Here is a 19,316-nt window from a genome sequence, read left to right as displayed (position 1 = left end):
ACATATTTATTCAGGGTTAATAATTGTATTTGCATTCAGATTTTCCAGCATTTCAGCACGATCTGTGCAGCACATTGCTTTTTCAGAATTGAGCTTCTGTTAAAAGGAATGTGTCACCAAATGAACTGCTTATTTATTTGAGAGGTTACGGGAGAACGCTTGGCTGCTGCGAACCCACCGGCGAAATTTGGGTAGCCCTAATAAGGGCTGTTCTTTCATTAATAAGAAGCTGTTATTCTTCACTGAGTGGCTCAATGCCGGACAGCTCGCAGTCGGAGTCGCTTTCTTCACTGTCATCTTCACCCAGCTGGATGATGATGGGTTGAATATGGTCACTCCCAGATGTATCAAGCCTGAACTTTGCCTCCAGATCCATCACGTGGTGAATGTTCTTCTTCCAGTCTTCCGCCGTTACACGCTTTATTTTTTCCCTCAAGACGTCTTCGACCGTAGACAGCTTGAAATCTCTGTTGTCCGCAGCGATGCCATTTTTCACCTTTGCCCACACAAGCTCAATGGGATTAAATTCGCAGTGGTATGGTGGGAGCCTGAGTACAATGCAACCGGCCTTTGCAGCTGCATTGTCTACGATGTAGCTCAGAAAGCGTGGCTTTACAGATGCTACCAACTCAAGCAGCTGCTTTTTAACCATCCTTTCGCTGTAGGTGATGTTTTTGCTTTTGAGCCACTCCTGTATTTTTTCCTTCTTCCAAGCTGTCGTCGGTAATTTCTCTTCTCGCCGGGAATGATAAGGTGCATTGTCCAAAACAATGACGCTACCAGCAGGCAACTTCTGCAGAACGTTGTTGAACCATCCCTCGAAGCGATTGCCGTCCATTTCTTCGTGGTAGTCGCCCGTTTTTTGGCCTCGGAATATATTTAAGCACCCGTCGACAAAGCCATCCTCGCTGCCGATGTGCGTCACAATCAGGCGCTGGCCTTTCCCAGAAGGTTGTTTCAAACCCGTCGACAGACCATTTGCTCGCGCATATAGGCGTCCGCGCTTCTGCACCACGGTGTCTGTCCACACGATCGACCGAGTGTGTCCCGCCGTCACCCATGTCTCGTCCAGGAAAAAGATCTTTCGGCCTTCCGCCCGGTAGCGTTCCACGTCACGAAGGTAGCGATTCCGCCATTCAGCTATGTCATCGCGGTCGATAAGCAGCGAATTGCGGCTCCTCTTCTCGTGCTTGAATCCGATCTCGACAAGCAGACGACGCACAGTACACCACTTCAGTGATGAGAGATTCATACGCTTCGCGAACTCGTTCTTTATCTTCTCGACTGTCGGTATCTCGTTGCGGCGAAAGAAATCGTGCACACATGACCTCAGCGCGCACAACGTGAAGCTGTCGTACTTCGTGCTGCGTCTTCTTTGCTCCGCATTTCGTGGGCGCTTTCGCGAGGGCGTCGACAGTTTGCCACCCGAAATATGCGATGCTTTGTCCTCCCTCCTCACCTTGTACACGGTGCTTTCGCTGACACCGAGCATCTCGGCGACAAACTTGGTCGTGGCCTCCACGCTGTCTTCAGGCTCCCTGTTACGCCAATACGTGTAGCAATGGAGGATCATATTGCGTGAATCGCTGTTCAGAATGTGGCCACTCTTGTTCTTGTCGAGGTTCTTTGGTGGTGTGGACATCGAGGCTACACAAGGCTCGTTTGGCAACAAAGAATCGCATTCCGATGTCACCTCGTTGGGCTCCATGTCGGAAAGTTCGCACGGAATGCCTTGCGCGAACTGGCGAGATTTCAGGCTCGCAAAAAAAAAGAGAAAAAAAAAACAAGGTAAAAAATTTGTGAAACACAAAAACAAAAAAATATAAATTTTATGCTATTTAACACCATTAGTGTTTATTTATTACGATAAATGAAGCATTTTCGTACCTTTCCTGCCTCGAGTATTCACGCCCCAGGTTTGTAATGGTTGCGATAAATGCATTGTTTTATATAAGTACTTGTCCAATAGCAACTGATTCACTTTAAGCTAGGAAAAAGAGTAGTAAATGTGCCGTGTACATGTAAACAAACGCAAAATCCATGCAGAGCTGTTCTTTCTACTTTTGTCACTTGCAATGAAGCGAAAGAGCAGACGACAGGAAGCATTGTGGAAGGCACGGGGTTATTTTTTTGTCGTGATCCGGCATGTGCTGTAGCACATGAGAGCTCTACTAAACCAGTCATCAAAATACTAAAGTCTTTGTTTATACCGAGCATTGCGCGTTTCAGAAGCACGATTTCTTTAGCGGGACTATTTTAGTCGCGGAGGCAATCGGCTGTCGCGCTTCGGTCGTCTGGGCGGGGCCTCCCCTTTTTTCTTAAGTTGTATCCGACTATAGTGAAATGGGGCGGTAGTTTAAAGGGGATTGTTTGTTCCCTGATTTGTGGATCGGAATGACCTTTCCCACTTTCCAGTTGTCTGGCAAGATTCTTGTTTCAAGTGACAGTGAGTACAGCATTGAGAAATACACTACAATAATTTTAGTATTTTTTAACAGTTTGGAGTTAATTTCGTTTATGCCGGCTGATGATGAAAGTTTAATTTTGCCGATGAGGGACAAAATACCAGCAACAGAGAATGTCACTGGAGCCATCATTGGTAATGTAGTAGTAGGTATTGTAGGAAATTGTAAATCAGCTTCTTTAGTAAACACCGATGAGAACATGATGTTAAACATTTCAGCACAATAGGCGTCACTCAACTCTTCACCATTATCGTTTAGAAGTGCAACGTCGTGTGTCAGTTGCGAGTTTACGACTTCCCAGAATTTTCTAGGGTTACCTGTTAAAATTTTAGGTAACACAGACTGAATGTAGTCACTTTAAAGCACAGTTGCTTTTGCATATAGTTAAAGTTCAAGAACATGGATCCCAGGCTCCACGAAGGCAGAAGGAAAGCTAGGGCCGAATACATAGAAAAGACAGTGGCTAGAGAAGAGAACACTCTCTTCACGGACGCGAGCATAACTGTAATAGGAAGCGAGGCAAAGGCCATCGCGGTAGTAATGAACAAGGAGGAAAAGCTTGTCTCGTGCGTCTCGGCCGAGATATGGAGCGTAGCTGAAGCCGAGGAAATCGCCGTGGCGCTGGCGGCAATGCAAGGCTATAGGGGGAATAAATCTCTAAATATTCTCACAGACTCGAAAGAGACCTGTCGCAACTATATGAGGGGCAGAATATGCAAAACTGCCCTTAGGATCCTCAGAGGGAGTAACCCCTCGGAGGAGGCGGAAATCAAACACAATCTGATCTGGATACCTGGGCACGAGGGCATAAGGGGTAACGAGGCGGCGGACGGTCTAGCTCGAGCTAATAGATTCCGAGCTGGGCAGCAGCAGGAGTACCGCGCTAGTTACGCCGGGATCCTCAGTGACAGTTATTCGGAATTACTGCAACACTACAGGGGGACTAGATTCAAGTACCCACCGCCCCATAAAGCACTGACGAAGGAGGAAGCAACGGGCTGGCGTAGGCTCCAGACAAACACCTTCCCCAACCTTTTCATATTAAACAAGATGTTCCCAACGCAGTATAGGGACACCTGCCCCTGGTGCGGGACTACGCCCACACTCCATCACATAACTTGGGAGTGTGAACGAAACGACGCATTCCGCGATCATAAACCCCTGAGTGCGGAGCATTGGGAGAGCCGGCTCGTCAGCTGCGAGCTCGCCGTCCAAAGAAGGATGGTGGAGCACGCTAGGGACGCGGCCAAACTCAGTGGAGCCCTGGACTGAGGGACCACCCGTGCTGAAGAGGCTTCCCTTCGAAGAGAAGACAGCGTGACGAAGAGATGACCTCGATCCGCGAGAATTCCATTTTATGTTTCTCTCTCTCTCTCTCACTGTGATAAATGTCTCTTTAGCATTTCAAATTGCAGTATGATACGAGTCTTCTGCAGCACAGTACCTATCCCATGAGCACATACTTCCATTAAGTTTTGCAGTACGAAAGGGACTTTTCTTATTTTCTTGCGTTTTTAAGCTTTCTGAGAACCATGGTTTGTTTTTAATAATAATAATATATGGGGTTTTACGTGCCAAAACCACTTTCTGATTATGAGGCACGCCGTAGTGGGGGACTCCGGAAATTTTGACCACCTGGGGTTCTTTAACGTGCACCTAAATCTAAGTACACGGGTGTTTTCGCATTTCGCCCCCATCGAAATGCGGCCGCCGTGGCCGGGATTCGATCCCGCGACCTCGTGCTCAGCAGCCTAACACCATAGCCACTGAGCAACCACGGCGGGTATGGTTTGTTTTTATTGGCAAGGAAGTTAATCTTGGGGATGAATTTATTAGTAAGCTCAATTATTTTGCCCTTAAGGATTGGCCAGTTGTCATTAAGACTTCGGGAATCGAGACTGGATTCAAACGCAAGCAGGAAGTGTTGTAGTTAGTTATTAATTGCATCGCAATTGGCCTTATTGTACAAATGAATTGTTTTGCTGAAGATTTGGCATGTTTTGGGGAGAAAATTAAATGTAATATGAATTACTTTGTGATCACTGATTTTATGTATCTGATATATTTTAAGCTTCCAGGGTTATATTTAAGTACCAGGTCTAAAATGTTTGAAGCTTCATTACTGACGTGTGTTGGGTCGGTTGCCAGTTGGCTAAGGTTAAAGTTCAAGCAAAAATCGACACATTCCAGACAAACCTAAACCAGCAGTCCTTATTGCTGCAATAAAATAATGAGCAATGATGTCGCGAATATCAGAGCCCAGTATTCTTTATTATATAGTCAAACCTCAATATAACAGTCACCCCTTCCCACAAAAATATTTTATATTTGTTATAATCATATATCCATTACATTCCAGTTACGGCCACAAACATTTGACATTTTCTTCATTATACATCTGTTTGTTATATCAAGATTGAACTGTTTGTAAAATAGAGTCTACAGAATAACTAAATACGCTTCTGTTTTCAAAGGAATACAGACACTATACTACCAAGTCTCATTTCCTTTTCTTTAGATGAAGGTCCAGTGCCCCAGGAAATATACTGCCAAGCCTCACTGCCATAGATAATTCAATACAATGGCTTTTCTACAGCCAGTTTCAGTTTCGTTTGTACTGCATTGTGACACCTGCTTTGGCTCGCTTGGTTGTCTACTATGCTGCTACATCGGCCCTCACAAGGAATAGCAGAAGATGAGGCGACCGCACATGCACCGAGGGTACACGGTAGTAGCCTCCTGAAAAACAAGAACAAAGCTGGCTGCTGATTAAATTATCTACGGTGCTCAGAGGCTTGTCACTATCTTTTCTAGGGTTTCGAGCTCTAGAACCTTCACTAAAAAAAAAATTAAGTCAAAAGTAACTGTCAGCACTCCTTTACAGCAGAAAAAAAAAATAACTTGATGCACTTCCAAAGTAAGGAAGCAGCACAAATGAAACATGCTAAATGTTCATTTCTGCTGCCTAATATGGGAAAGCTACCTGAGGTGCCCGACATGCATTTGTTTTGCAATGTTCGGGGATGAGAAGTCGATGATCACCCGCTTCTTGGGCTCCGTTCGGCGCGGTGGCAGCACTCCTGCAGTCAGGATGCAACGCACACATGATGCAATGTAAACTGGGTTCAGTTTTACATTGATGAAGCCAGGTGGAGCCAATGATGTCTCGCCAATCATGTCACTCATGGGAAGTTCTGCGAGGATACGCTTGGCCACTTCCATAGGAGGCATTGGCTTCCCAGCCTTTTTCAGTGCCTGCAAGCAGAACACGGTGGTGCTGTTTGGCTTGGCACTTATACCAACTTGAACAAATGTGCAAGTAGTTGTTTCAGTTTGGATAAGTTCTTTATTACAAAATACACTTTGCTGTTTTCAAAAATGCCATGCTTTGAGATTTCTTCACAAAAACGCATGATCCTTATAAAAGAAAGTCAACTTCAAAAAATAATATTATGATAGTTTTGGTGCATCTTTATGAGCAAAGCCCCCACCTAAGCTTTAATTCTCCTTCACATATTGTGGGTTCGCACGCACGTATGCTTGTCGCAAAATGCCATGCTTACCCTATTCTGACGTGCTCAGCTACTACACATCGCTGAGGTACCGGAGATTTTGGCTACCCAGGACATTAGGCAGCCAATATCCAAGGTAAGCTAGAAGTGATATTGTGCGAGCATCTCGCTCTCCAAACATTCACTTGCACCGATCGTTACTTCTTGTGGTGGGCAGGAGCAAGGCAGAAGCGCCAATTGAACATCGCCTACTCAGTGACGTGGGAGCCAAGCACAAACATCTGGAAAGCAAGATGCTCACGTGATCTCGCACTATCGCCAGAATAATGGAGGTAGGGCCAAAATCGTGCCGTGTTTTGACACGTATGACCTCTTTCGCACCGTCAGCAAGCACATGTGCTCAGAGTGCTGCCATGTAAAACCTGCCACCTTCAGTAAATTCTATATATATGTCACACCATTGTATAAGGTGCACTGATGAAAAAAATTGGGAAAAAATCTGCGTCTTATACACTGGAAAATACAGTAGCCTCTATCTAAGTGTGGTGTCTTGTTAAGTGAACAGCCACAGACAATTCAATAATGGAAGAAACATCAATTTGCAGTGATGATGCAGAAAAGCCCATCTAAGAACACAGACTGAATGTAGTCACTTTAAAGCACAGTTGCTTTTGCATATAGTGCTGCACCCTCACGAGAAAAAGCATTCACTTGTCTTCACACAGAATGCTGATTATAAGCAGCAATCTTTTGTTCTTGATAACACTGCCCAAAACATTTGGGGACACCTGGCTCTCTCGTTTTCCTTGATGTTGTTTTCTCTGCATGCCTCTTGCATCTCCTGGAATTTAACTTCTCTGCATAGCACATGTTGCAGCAGAAGTTGGCGTATTTGCGCTGTAGTGTGAGAGATGGTGCGAGTGTTCTGCTGCTAACACCACCTGATGGTATGGATACTCAACTCATGAGGAACAAGGTTCCCACTTTTTCTAAATTAGGGTGAATGTCGCCACTGGACCACCCTGCGAAAGGCTTCAGAGTGGGACATGGGGATGGGCGAGAGTGACTGTTCAAACGCAATTCTGTTCATGTGATTGCACCCACGAACAATTTTGCCATTGGTATTTTGGAAGGGGCAAACATATTGACTATCCTCGCGCGGCAAGTAAGACCTCCTTGATTCACCAGCACCCATCGGCACGTTCCATTCTTTGTAATTCGGCTCACTAGCTTACTTTATAGTGGTGCAATAAATGCCCTTTTGCTCGTTACTACCACTGTGTTGTCATTCCTATATCCCAAAACCATGCTAGAGACCCCACAAATTTAACAGTAAAAATTTCACACTTCAAGTTCCATGACTGAAAGGACAACAAAGAAGAGCTCAGAAGGGTTCCTCAAGCAACTTTAGTGAGAACAAAGAAAATTGCGATGCACCATTTGTCCCACGTGCGTTTATTCCGAGCCATGATCCAGCGACAAAACATTGCCACGAGCATTGCTGACGGTGTGCTATGCTTCTTCTGAAAACAGGATCCTGCAGCGACACAGCGCTACAAACAAACATCTTGCGTGCTTTTTCCATGCCATTTTGTTTTGCTCCAAAATTATGACAAGGAAAGTTTGCCAAAGTCTGATGCCCACTGTTAGCGTTGGGTGTGTTCGTGTACTTAGTCGCTGTGTTTTTTGTCGGACGAGGTCAAGTGATGGAGCAAAACCATTCTCAGGAGAAATAAGAAATGCTCATGCAGCTGAGACAATATTACGAGTGTCTCAACAGAAAATATTTGTCAAAGCAACCTTCAGCGCAAAGATTCATTGCTGCCAGCTCAGCACGAACGATTGTTGTCAGCAGTGTTATAAAACAACCGAGAACCTAGCAGCGTCGTTAGAGCGTTATGCAGCACCGTCAATTGATTGCTGTCCACCAGTGCTGACAATCAGTGACACACACTGCTTGAGCGAATGCTAATGAATTAGTGACAGTCAGATGTTTGGTCGCAGTGTCTGTTTCCTTAATGTCAGCCCCAGAACAAGTCGTATAAAATTATGACTGTCAAACTTGTACCTTTACAAGGAAACTTGGCCTAAATTCAAGTCACTGTGTGACTTAGTACTCTTTGCCCACTGCACGCGCCAGCTGCAGAATGCCTGCTACGAGTACACAAGCGTTTTTTTCATTTTGCCCCTGCCTCTGTGATGCCAAAATGCACAAACGCTCCTGTACTTACCAACTAGTTAGCACCTAAATGCTGCGACTCAAAAGGTTATTCTGTGAGCACTAGTGGACAGTGCCTCAGCTTCCGACACACCGTTATGCAGCACCTGCACAGCTGTCTACAAGGCCACACTGACACAGTATTTTAACAGAGGCTCATACAGATGGTAATGCAAAAGACGTCACCTTTGTAAGCAAGTAAGTGGTTGTGTATGAGGTTTCACAAATATTAATGTCAAGACTTCACAAGCAAACATGAAGGATAAATATGCAATGAAATGAATAGAACTTACATGAAGTGCACCATATACTTTTTGCACATTATGCCACAACCACACTTATTTTCTATTACAAGTATGATGCTCATTCGTCTAGAAGACAGCCAAATATTCACCTGTGACAATGGCATTGCAGCATTGCACTGGTAGTCACCAAATTTTTCATTGGTGCTTGGCAGCACCGGCACCAGCGGTTCTTGGACATCCGGAAAGGCAGTTTGGACAGCATGAACAAACAGTTTCAGCAGGGAATCACGGGGGCATTCCATGAAATTTCGTCCTTTGGCCTCCTCCTCTTCAACACTCTGCAGAGGAAAACCAGGGTTAGGCATCTTACAGTGGTTTGCAAGCGTACTATGTTAGGGTAGTTGGTGCATATCTACAAAAGGCAGGAGGTCCAAGGTAAAAATACACACAAAAAAAATGCTAAGCGACCATAATCTTTGACTTAGGTGTCTCTTAGTGGCCCTTGCACCTCGACGTTGGTGTTCTTTAGGTTAACTTTAGGCGAACCCAACACACAAACTTGGAGGCAACTGTTTTCCATTAATTAGCTAATTAAATATCACGCCACTTTCTTGTGTGTGACGTCATTAGTGATGTCATTACTTTCACTCTCTACTTCCAGGTTTCCAGGAATTTCAACAAAGTCGTGCTCACGTGGCGGGTCTCTAAAGTCTGATCCTGTGATTTGGTGGGGGGTAATCAGTGATTTCTAATTAATTTTAATTATTCCATACACTTCAGTAACTCAACTTGTAGCTAAACTTATGCTCTATAGTTGCTCGTCTTACTGATTTGTCCTTCACTAACATTGTGGTGGAGGTGGAATGTTCCCCGTCCTCGCCACGGAGCTCCAAAGCGGCTGCACTGTTGTCTTCTCAGCCATGACTTCCAATGGAACCACCCCGTCGCCACCTACACTGCGGCGCCAACCACAACATACGTTACGGTTCCTAGTCTCCATGATCCTGGGATATTCTCGGCCCAAAATGACGTTGACGTCAACGACTGGCTCAGCATGTATGAGTGTGTTAGCCAAAGCCACCACTGGGACCCTACTATGTAGCTTGCCAATGTGATCTTTTATCTGGACATAACACCACGTGTCTGGTTTCGCACCCATGAGATCGAGCTCTCCAGCTGGGACATTTTCAAAGAGCGGCTTCACGACCTATTTGGCCACCCGTCAGGTCGCCAACAGGCTGTGCGAAAAGAGCTTGCCACTTGTGTACTGTCGTCGACCGAATCGTATGTCTCCTACATACAGGAAGTGGTCGTGCTTTGCCGGAAAGTCGACGAGCACATGACCGAGGTTGACAAGGTGGGCCATATCCTAAAAGGCATCGTGGATGACGCCTTCAATTTGCTTCATCCACGACCCCCTGACGGTACGTTTGACCAAGCGACCCCCCCTATTTCTATTATTCAAGCAGTTGTGCTGCAAGGAAATGCAAACCTCGGCATCCCTACTGCCTGCTCTGTCTCCCGACCTGATTCGGCACCGATTCCCATGTCCACAACCTGTAACGACCAGCATTTCGCTCCCAGACAACGCAATCCAGCTGAATGGCGAACCCCAGACGACAAACCGATCTGCTTCCGCTGCCACCACGTTGGTCATGTATCCCGCCACTGCCACACCACCTGGATGCCGCCGTGCTGGAGCTCATTCCTTGCTCCTCGCCCATACACCGAGGCTCGCCGTTATTCACCTCGCTGTCTGTACCCTACTTCTGATGCCCCTGACAGCCGCTCCTCCGTGCGATTGCCGTCGCTCCCCGTCACTCCAACCTCACCGCTTTTCCTCGCCAACAACGGATGGGAAACTAGGCCATGCTGCTCTTGGAGGTAGTGCTGCATCACGTTCGTCCTGTCCAAATCCTCTGTTGACGCTCTTCACCAACGCGGACCTAATTGAAGTAGACATCGATGGTGTTCCATTGATGGCATTAATTGATACCGGAGCCCAAGTATCCATAATGAGCGCTAACTTATGTTGTCGCCTCAAAAAAGTTCTTACGCCTGCCATCACGCGAGCTGTACGCGTCGCCAATGGCGCCACTGTTGCTGTCAGAGGTATGTGCACTGCTCGCATAGGAATTGCTGGCCACCAAGTTCCAGTCATGTTCACCGTGCTGACCAGTTGCCCTCATGACCTAATCTTCGGGCTCGACTTTCTGATGACGCATTCTGCCCTCATCGACTGTTCCACCGGTACGCTGTGCCTCGAGCTTTCTCTTCTTTCAGACATTCGCCCCAAGCAACCGAACACCCTCTGCACTGTTAGCCCCGAGAACGACCTAGAGGGGCGCTGCGAGCGCCGCTCGCATGACGTCAGGGCACGGATTTGTGCCTGTTGTCTGCTGCAGTTCGGGTGGTGTCCGGACACCTTCTGCAGTGTTTCCACTTGTTCGCACTTGTTCCCAATGCTTGTATACCTATGACGGGCCTCTCAAATATGTATTTTACGATGTCTTCGTTCGCGAAAATGTAATCAAGGAGCTTATTTCCTAGACGACAATACATTTCTGGAAGGCAACGCTATAGTGCCACTCGAGGGAGCTCAGACCAGCCCATTACGGGTTTTTCATGCGCGGATCTACACTTTCCAGTGGTAGCTCACGTGAATAATAAAAGCATAGACGCAAAAGCACAGCACATAAGAATCTAGTTAAGATTCCATACCCACCATGGTGCAATATGCGCATCACAATTAAACGTTGACTATATATGACTTCTACAACATTTATCTTGATTTTAGCCCGCTAAAGCATGTTTGCTCACGACGAATAGTCAACAGTATGATATCGAATTTTTCTATTTCTTCACAGAAACCCTCGGCAGTAACACGAGGACTTAACTACCACTGCAGTTTAGATTCGGCCAGAACCACTTGTGTTTTTAACTAGTTCTCAAAATCAAGCCGATCAACACCAGTTAAATTTAAGTGGCAGTAACTTGAAGCAAAGCTGATTGAGGTTTACCGCTGTTTGCAGCACACGGAAAGGAACGTACAAATAACTTCGCATGTTGAGCTTGCAGACATTATTTTTAAGCAAAATTTATGAACAGACAGGGTGCATATATGCATTGCACGACCAGTAGAGCCCTTCAGCACTACATAGCTTGTGATATCCAAGTCGCAAATTTTCATCACTCACGCGGTTTGAAAGAAGAAACTGCAGTCCACGCATGGCAACAGAAATAATCCGAAATAACCTTCTGTAAGTATGCCTCAAGCCGAAAGCATGCACCAAAAAAACGAGCACGCACGGCAGCCGAGCGAGCCGGAGCGAGCAGCGTCCTGGCCGTGACGTCACTTGCGAGAGGGCGCCACTACGTATTCTCGCCGCTAATAGCGTTTGTTCGCTTACCTCCAAAATCTCTAACCTTCGTCGAAATGGCCTCAATGGCAACCGTGCCTCATGGCGACTATGTTGTCGCACCTATTCGTGATGTCCTCCTGGCGCGTGACATCTCTGTGCCATGCTCCGTTGTAACCCTTGCCGCTAATCGGATGCGTTTCCCCGTTGATGCACAACCCCCCCCCCCCCTTATGTAATTCCTTTGTGCCCTTAAGGTTGAATAAATGAAATGAAAAATCTTATTAATTTTGGCTTAACGAAGCAAGTGTTACTTGATGTCATAGCGGTGGTCCCACTCCGGCCAGTGACAGACGACCACGTCATTGCTTTTGAAGCCGACGAGTCTCCAGATGCTCCCGATTACCCGCAGGATGCCTTGAACCTCAACTGCCCATAATGTCCCATGGTCGCTCTGGACCTCGCACTTGACCAAGCAGCCACCCTATATCGCCTTTTGCTTTCTTACCGCGACATATTTGACACTGACAATCGGCCACTTGGTCAGATGTCTCTTGTTAAGCATCAGATAAACACTGGTGATGCTGTTCCCATTCACCGCCGACCGTATTGCGGGTCCACGGCAGAGTGGCAAGTTATTCAGCAGGAAGTAAACAAGATGCTCGCCAGAGGCACTGTTGAGCCATCGTTGAGTTCTCGGGCGTCGCTGGTCATGCTCGTCAAAAAGAAAGATGGCACGTGGCTTTTCTGCGTTGATTACCGCCACCTAAAGCGAATTACTAAAAAGGACATTAACCTTTACCATGAATCGACGACGCTCTTGATTGTCTTCACAGTGCGAAATACTTTCCGTCCATCGACCTTCGATCTGGTTATTGGCAGATTTTCGTCGATGAGCAAGACTAGTAAAGGCCGCTTTCGTCACTCCAGATGGCCTCTACCAATTAAAGGTTATGCTGTTCGGTTTATGCAATGCACTCGCCACGTTCAAACGGATGATCGACTCTCTGCTTCAAGGTTTCAAATGGTCAACGTGCCTTTGTTACCTCGACGACGTCCTTGTGTTTTCTCCTACATTTGAGATGCACCTTGAGCGCGTCTTCTGCAAGGCTGGGCTTCAATTGCACTTATCGAAGTGCCACTTCGGGTGCCAACAGATTACAGTGCTAGGCCATCTCGTCGATGCTTCCGGAGTACAACCCAACCCGGAGAAGGTTCGAGCAGTAACGGCTTTTCCTGTACCTCAGTCTGTCAAATTCATCCGGAGTTTTGTGGGGCTGTTCTTATTTCAGACGGTTCATGAAAGATTTCGCAGCAATCGCTCAAGCACTCACTGAGCTTCTGATGAAAGACGTGCCTTTTACGTGGGGGTTCCCCTCAGGCTGCTGCACTGTCACGCCTTATCACGATTCTCACTAATCCACCGGTCTTGGTTCACTTTGACCTGTCCGCACCTACAGAGGTCCAAACCGATGCCAGTGGTTATGGGATCGGCGCCGCCTTATCGCAACGCCAACACGGACACGACCGCGTTATAGCCTACGCTAGCCGGCTCCTGACAACTGCAGAGTGCAACTATTCGATTACCGAACGCTAATGTCTTGCTCTTGTCTGGGCTGTTTCAAAGTTCCGCCTATATTTTGTGGGGAGCACCCGCCTCCATTCCCTCCCGCGTACCCGTGGCGACCCGTTCGCACGTGGCGACGGGTCGTGCCGGCGTAGACAGGGCAGAGATGCACTACGTCGCACGTGGCGACGGGTCATGCCGGCGTAGACAGGGGAGAGAGGCACTACGCGCCCTCCCTTTCTTCGTCGCTTTGATGAGGCGCGTACTCCTCTTCTCCTACGCGGCTCACGGGAAAGGGAAACGTATCCGGCGGGCGAGGAGGACTTCCCCTCGCAAAACGGTAAAAAGGCATAAAAGCGCGCTACCGGGGGAGACTCGCTCTCTTGGGACGCCGACACCTTGGACCGCCTGGACAGTACCTGCCGCATCCCGTGAGTGACCTCGTTTGTCTGACCTGCTCAGACAACGAGGCAAGCCTTTTACTACTTTTACTGAGAGGACGTCCCTCTGCGAGTGTTCGATATTGCTTATAGCAATAAACGTTGCTATCGTTGACACCGCTGGTTGCCTTATTCGTCCGAACCCGGTGTAGCTGCGATTCCCGCGCTACGGGTTGGGAGTACCACGAAGCGACTGCGTAGGGCTAGATCCGGAGCTCGCCTTCAACCCTCCCCACACGCAGAGTGGAACCCCCACAACTTATATGGCAAGCCCTTCTCAGTAATCACAGACCATCATGCGCTCTGTTGGCTTTCGTTGCTCAAGGATCCTAATGGCTGGCTCGGTTGTTGGGCCCTCCAACTACAAGAATATTCCTACACAGCGACTTACAAGTTCGGACGCCAACACCAGGACGCAGATTGCCTCTCGCTACCCAGTCGAAGACGCGACCTCTACGTCTCATACTGACACGGACGCCTGTGTTCTCTCTGTTTTTCCACCACTCCATGTCACCGACGAGCAGTGCCATGACCCCTCCTCGTGTATCATCATTGACCACATGGAATCGTCACTTGCCGACAGTTCCCTTCGCTTATTCACATCATCAGAATTCGTTCATCAGAATGTTGCATTTATGCAACATTCTGACGAACGGCGTTAAAAACCAAAGCAAAGTCAGTTTCGAGCTTCCTGTACATGTTGTTGCATATCTGCAACATTGGTCTGTAAAACGCGGCACCTTGTGCTGCAATCTGTGCTAATTCTTTGCATCTTCTACCAAAACAAACGTGGCGGAGGCTGCGCGCACCCAGGAGCAGTGATATAGGTAAGTTTTACCAATTGTAAATGTATTTCTCCATAAGACAAAGCGCAAAAAAATTGTTATGCTATGCTCCACATCCTTCTGGCTCTGTAGGTTCAAAAAAATATTGTAATTTCGGAATAGTTTGTTCCTGGCGACAGAACGTTGCTATGTTGCACAAATGCAACAACGTGTACATGGTTTATTTTCTTCGGAATAATGAAATGGCTTCGAAACGCTGGTATGGCCTAGAAATTCCTCCTGATAGTGAAGGCACCAACTATTCAATTAGTCGCGACAGCCACGAGTGTAAGTCCGTTTCGATTCAATATGTGGACAAGATGTTCTCTGATCGAATTTCCTTTTTTCTTTTCAAAAGTACGCTGTGCCTCCGCACGTTGCCGTGTCACGTCGTCACGGGCACAGCTTTACGTCTGTGCTTCGATGTTCTACATTTTGTCAATAACCCGAAAACACTGCATTGTTTCCTGGCTGGACGGGAATCTGCATGACGTACTGCACGAAGTGTGGGAACCACCTGTGCTGCACAAACATATACAAGTGCTTCTTTTTGTTCCACACTAAATCATAGGTGCACCAATGATTGTCTTGTGCAAATGAGCATCTGAGTATGAATCGCACTAAATCTATCTTTTACTTTCAACTTCTTCTTTATTGGCACATTGTTGCAAATATGCAACATACCCTTTTTCTGCTAATTGAAACCACAGACATGCGCTAAAGTAAGTTTTCATGGGAGTACAGGTACTATTATGCTTCCCTACAACGCCATGAATAATATTTTGAGGAAACAAAAAATTGTGCAGTAAAGGGTTAAGATGGCGTACTCTACCACCACAACGTTCACCCCGACGGCCCTGCATTAATCTTTGTGATCCATAAACACCTTCACTCGACTGTTCTCCACGAATTTCACGATCTCCCCACTGCCGGTCCCCTGGGTGTATCACGTATCACGTACCTACGACCGAATCCGCCGATGCTTCTTTTGGCCAGAGCTTGCTCGCTCCGTTCAAAGATACGTAGCTGTGTGTGAGAAATGCCAGCGACCCAAGACACCATCAACGCTCCCTGCTGGGTACCTTCAACCCCTCGACATTCCCGCGGAACCATTCTTTCGGGTTGGTTTGGACTTACTTGGCCCTTTTCCTCTTTCTACCTTTGGGGACAGGTGGATCACTGTGGCCCCGGATTACGCCACGTGCCACACCATCACCCGAGTGCTTCCTACAAGCTGCACCACAAATGTCGCCGAGTTTTTTCTATGCAACGTGATTTTATTACATGGAGCTTCGCAACAACTTCTCACAGACCGTGGCCAGACATTCCTATCAAAAGTTATTGTGGACATCCTGCAGTCCTGTGCCACGAGGCACAAGCTATCCACGTCATACCATCTGCGAAGAAATGGCCTCACGGAGCGTCTCAATCGCACTCTCACAGACATGCTCGCGAAATATGTTTCTTCAGACCACGCCGACTGGGACCTCGCTATGGTGGCTAGAGGGGGAGGTGTCAGCATCGGAGCGCCCGAGAGGCAGCATTTTTTCAGGACGATGCGGCGGCGCTGCTGTCGGCTCCGAGATGCGTCCCGTACGCTGGCTAACGTCGTCCGCTGCGGTTGTTTGGTTCCACTGTGAAGTGTTTTCTCACTCCGCGGCTTGTTGGGGTGCAATACGCGTATCGGAAAATCATTTTAAAGGCTAGGCGACTTTATCACTGCAGCTGGCCTGACGTACTATTAAATTTTGGTCGTTTTATCGCCGTGCTTTAGCTTCGCGCTCTGTGCAACACTTGTGAAACTCATAATTCCACCGAACAGAGAAAGCTTCCGCAGTAGGCGGTCGTTTGCGGTTTGCCAGTGCAGCATTTTCATTTTAAGGGACTATTATAGGGTGCCGTATGCTGTTCTGCCTGGCGTGACTTTATTAGTGCCATGAGCTGTAGGCGCTTGTCCTAATCGTCTACTGGATGGTGCGCGCCTCGGCACTTGAAATGGGCCGGGCCGCTCGAGTGAACCAGGATTATTTCAAGTTTATTTCATTTTCCAATGAAAGGTAGAACTGTAGATGGTCAAAACTGAGCATAATGAGAGCGCAAAGGGAAATTTGGTTTCGAATATTTGAAACCTGCAAAGAACTAAGTCCATGTATGTGGCACCACTAGGAAAATGCCAAGAATGTCTTAGAAAAGAAAAAGAATATTTATTGTTAATAAAATAATGCACACGATCGACTGTATATACATGGTTGCTAGTACTCAAACAAACAATATGACACGAAATGGAGCGCAAATTCAATATATAATGGAGGTAGAGGTCTTGTTGTGAAACCTAATAAGAGGTACAAATTGAAGGTGGTACAAGTCTATGCCCCTACATGCAGTCATGATGACCAGGAAGTCGAAAGCTTTTATGAAGACGTGGAATTGGCGATGGGTAAAGTCAAAACAAAATACACAAAACAGATACAGATGCTTTGTCTTGGTCTAACTGATGTAAACTTTGTGGTTATGTTGTGCGCCTCAGCTTGAGGTACTTCATTTTTTCTCGTTTCCCTTGCTTTGAAGCGTTCTCTCCTGCGACAAGGAAGTGCAATCTCGTGATAACAAAAAACCGTATCACTTGGTTGGTGAATTCTACGCGATGTCGTGCACAGCCAACCATATGCAGCTTATTTATGGAAAGGCAGGAAATCAGGTCCATAATGCTGTCAGCCTTCAACTTGTTGAAGCTGAAACAATACGTGAAGGTATCTTCCATCGCAGCAACCAAGTCTTTTAGTGCGTGAGATGGGTAGAGTAGGCCACCTCTATCCATGTGGTTGGTTAGGCACGACTCTTCCGGAAGCAAGTGAGAGTCTTTTGCTTGAAGCAACAGCTGAGAACACTCTTCACACTTTGTTCTCATTAGCATTTTTCTGGCCACATACCCACTAACGTAGTAGGTTATGCGAGAGTCGCTATTTGAGCCTACCATTTCACGATGATCTGGCATCGCATCACATGCCTTTACCATCTCGTGAACTTCATTTAGGTGGCCCACATCCAGGAGATCATCGAGCTTACTTTGCATGTCGACCAAATTTTTGCAGTGGCGTGGGTCAAGCAGGCTACTGAGAACTCCTTGCGACGTATTGCCGCTGGTAGGTGACCGGGCCAAGCTATAGAAACTCAGGCAGTTAAGAGAAATCAAGAATTGCGCTGGGGTGGGATGGTCATTGGAACCTGACATTTGCCTTAATATACCAAACAGGTTTTCAAGGGCGTCCTGGCACAAACGTGAGGTCATCAAATAATTGAAGCCTAATGTCTCTGTGACGTAAGTCAACAGGGAGAGTGTGCTGGAGAGGGTTACACGGAGGCCTTCAGCTGTTCCTTGGCTCAGGAACCCACCCTGCTTTCCGACTGCTTGCTCCCACACATCAAGAAAATCCAAGAACTTTTTTATGTGTTTGGCTTGTTCACTGCCTCGTCTCAAACCCTTCCGGCTGTACCTAGATGTCATCGCATCAATTAGGTCCCTCATCGTAGATACAAACACCGAGGTTGCCGTTGTACTGCCAGGACCATAGCGGGTCTCCACTTCACTCTTGTATATATAAAGGCCCCTCAATACCTCGTCGCTGAAGAACCTAAACGCCAGGTTCACTCGCATCTTTTCAAATCCATTTGGCTGGCAAACAGCCATGGATACATGTGGCATTGCTCTCAGCCGTACTGTACTCGCCGTGTCAAACTTCCAAGCTTCCTTCACGTACTCGTTGCCCACTCTTCCATTAGGTGTCAAGAGCCCTTTCGATGCTATGGAATTACGCACACATTTAACAAGGTGAGGGAAGTCCGAAATGAAATGTAGGTATCTACTTGTATCCACTGGGTGCTGTACTTTAGACACCGTATTTTTTAGATTTCCGCTAATGCCAAAAATTTTCCACATGCTTCTATTCCATGAAGCGCCATCGCATGTGACGAAATCAACAAAGAGTCCAGATTTCTCAGAGCAGATCACAGTATCAACAATTATTCTGGACAGTAGATCTGCTTTCACATTACCTCGCGAGCCGAAAACCCCGAGAATTTGTTGCCATTTGCCGGTGAATGGCTGAAACAAAATCACCAGCCCATGGTCACAATGGACCCCTGCTTGTTCTCCAGAGGTGTAGCTGCCGAGGTCAACGAATCCGTCGATCAGTCCATTTCTGTTGACCCTCAAGTTTTCTGAGAGCTTTATCTCGTCAATAAGGATGCCTCCATGTCTGTGTCTAACGTCAATGCCCTTTGCCTTCTCGGCTACTGCCGCGAGCACCTTTTCATTTATTCCAAACCCGCTTTTGTACCTGCGGATGTAAGACTGCAGGCATGAAGGACTCGGGACAACCATTACTTTGTGCTTCCGTATGTGGTCATAAAGTCTTGGGCTCTTCATATGCATAACAATGCATTCCAAGATCCACTCTTGCTCATACTTCATACCATTTGTGCCTTTCCTAGTTGAAGCTTCGAAGCATGTTCTGACTTGGATTTGCTGCTTTCTTGACAGGCTTGCCAACTTTGTTTCAAAATGAGCAGTAGACGTAGCTTCGTTGTCCCGTTTCATTTTTTTGACCGTGTCACTCAGTTTGCCAATGCTCAGCCTCTGTCAACGAAGTTGCTCATTTTTTCTTACTAGCTTGCGTGACAAGTTAG

The 19,316-nt window shown here is 47.0% G+C and overlaps 1 protein-coding gene across 1 annotated transcript in view; it reads right to left on the bottom strand.

The window, feature by feature from the left end:
- ArgRS (arginine--tRNA ligase-like protein) overlaps nucleotides 1-19,316 on the bottom strand; it is an 82,225-nt gene that overhangs the window by 59,682 nt on the left and 3,227 nt on the right. The window contains exons 3-4 of the mRNA XM_065454341.1: nucleotides 8,590-8,778; nucleotides 5,449-5,720 (exon numbers count right to left, since the gene is read on the bottom strand). Coding sequence (XP_065310413.1) covers nucleotides 5,449-5,720; nucleotides 8,590-8,778 — 461 coding nt within the window. The remainder of the gene's footprint in view (nucleotides 1-5,448; nucleotides 5,721-8,589; nucleotides 8,779-19,316) is intronic.

Source organism: Dermacentor albipictus, chromosome 3, assembly GCF_038994185.2.
Source record: "Dermacentor albipictus isolate Rhodes 1998 colony chromosome 3, USDA_Dalb.pri_finalv2, whole genome shotgun sequence".
In the NCBI taxonomy this organism is placed as follows: Eukaryota; Metazoa; Arthropoda; class Arachnida; order Ixodida; family Ixodidae; genus Dermacentor; species Dermacentor albipictus.
The sequence above is the reverse complement of the archived record's forward strand: the minus strand, read 5'-3'. Positions and strand labels throughout refer to the sequence as shown.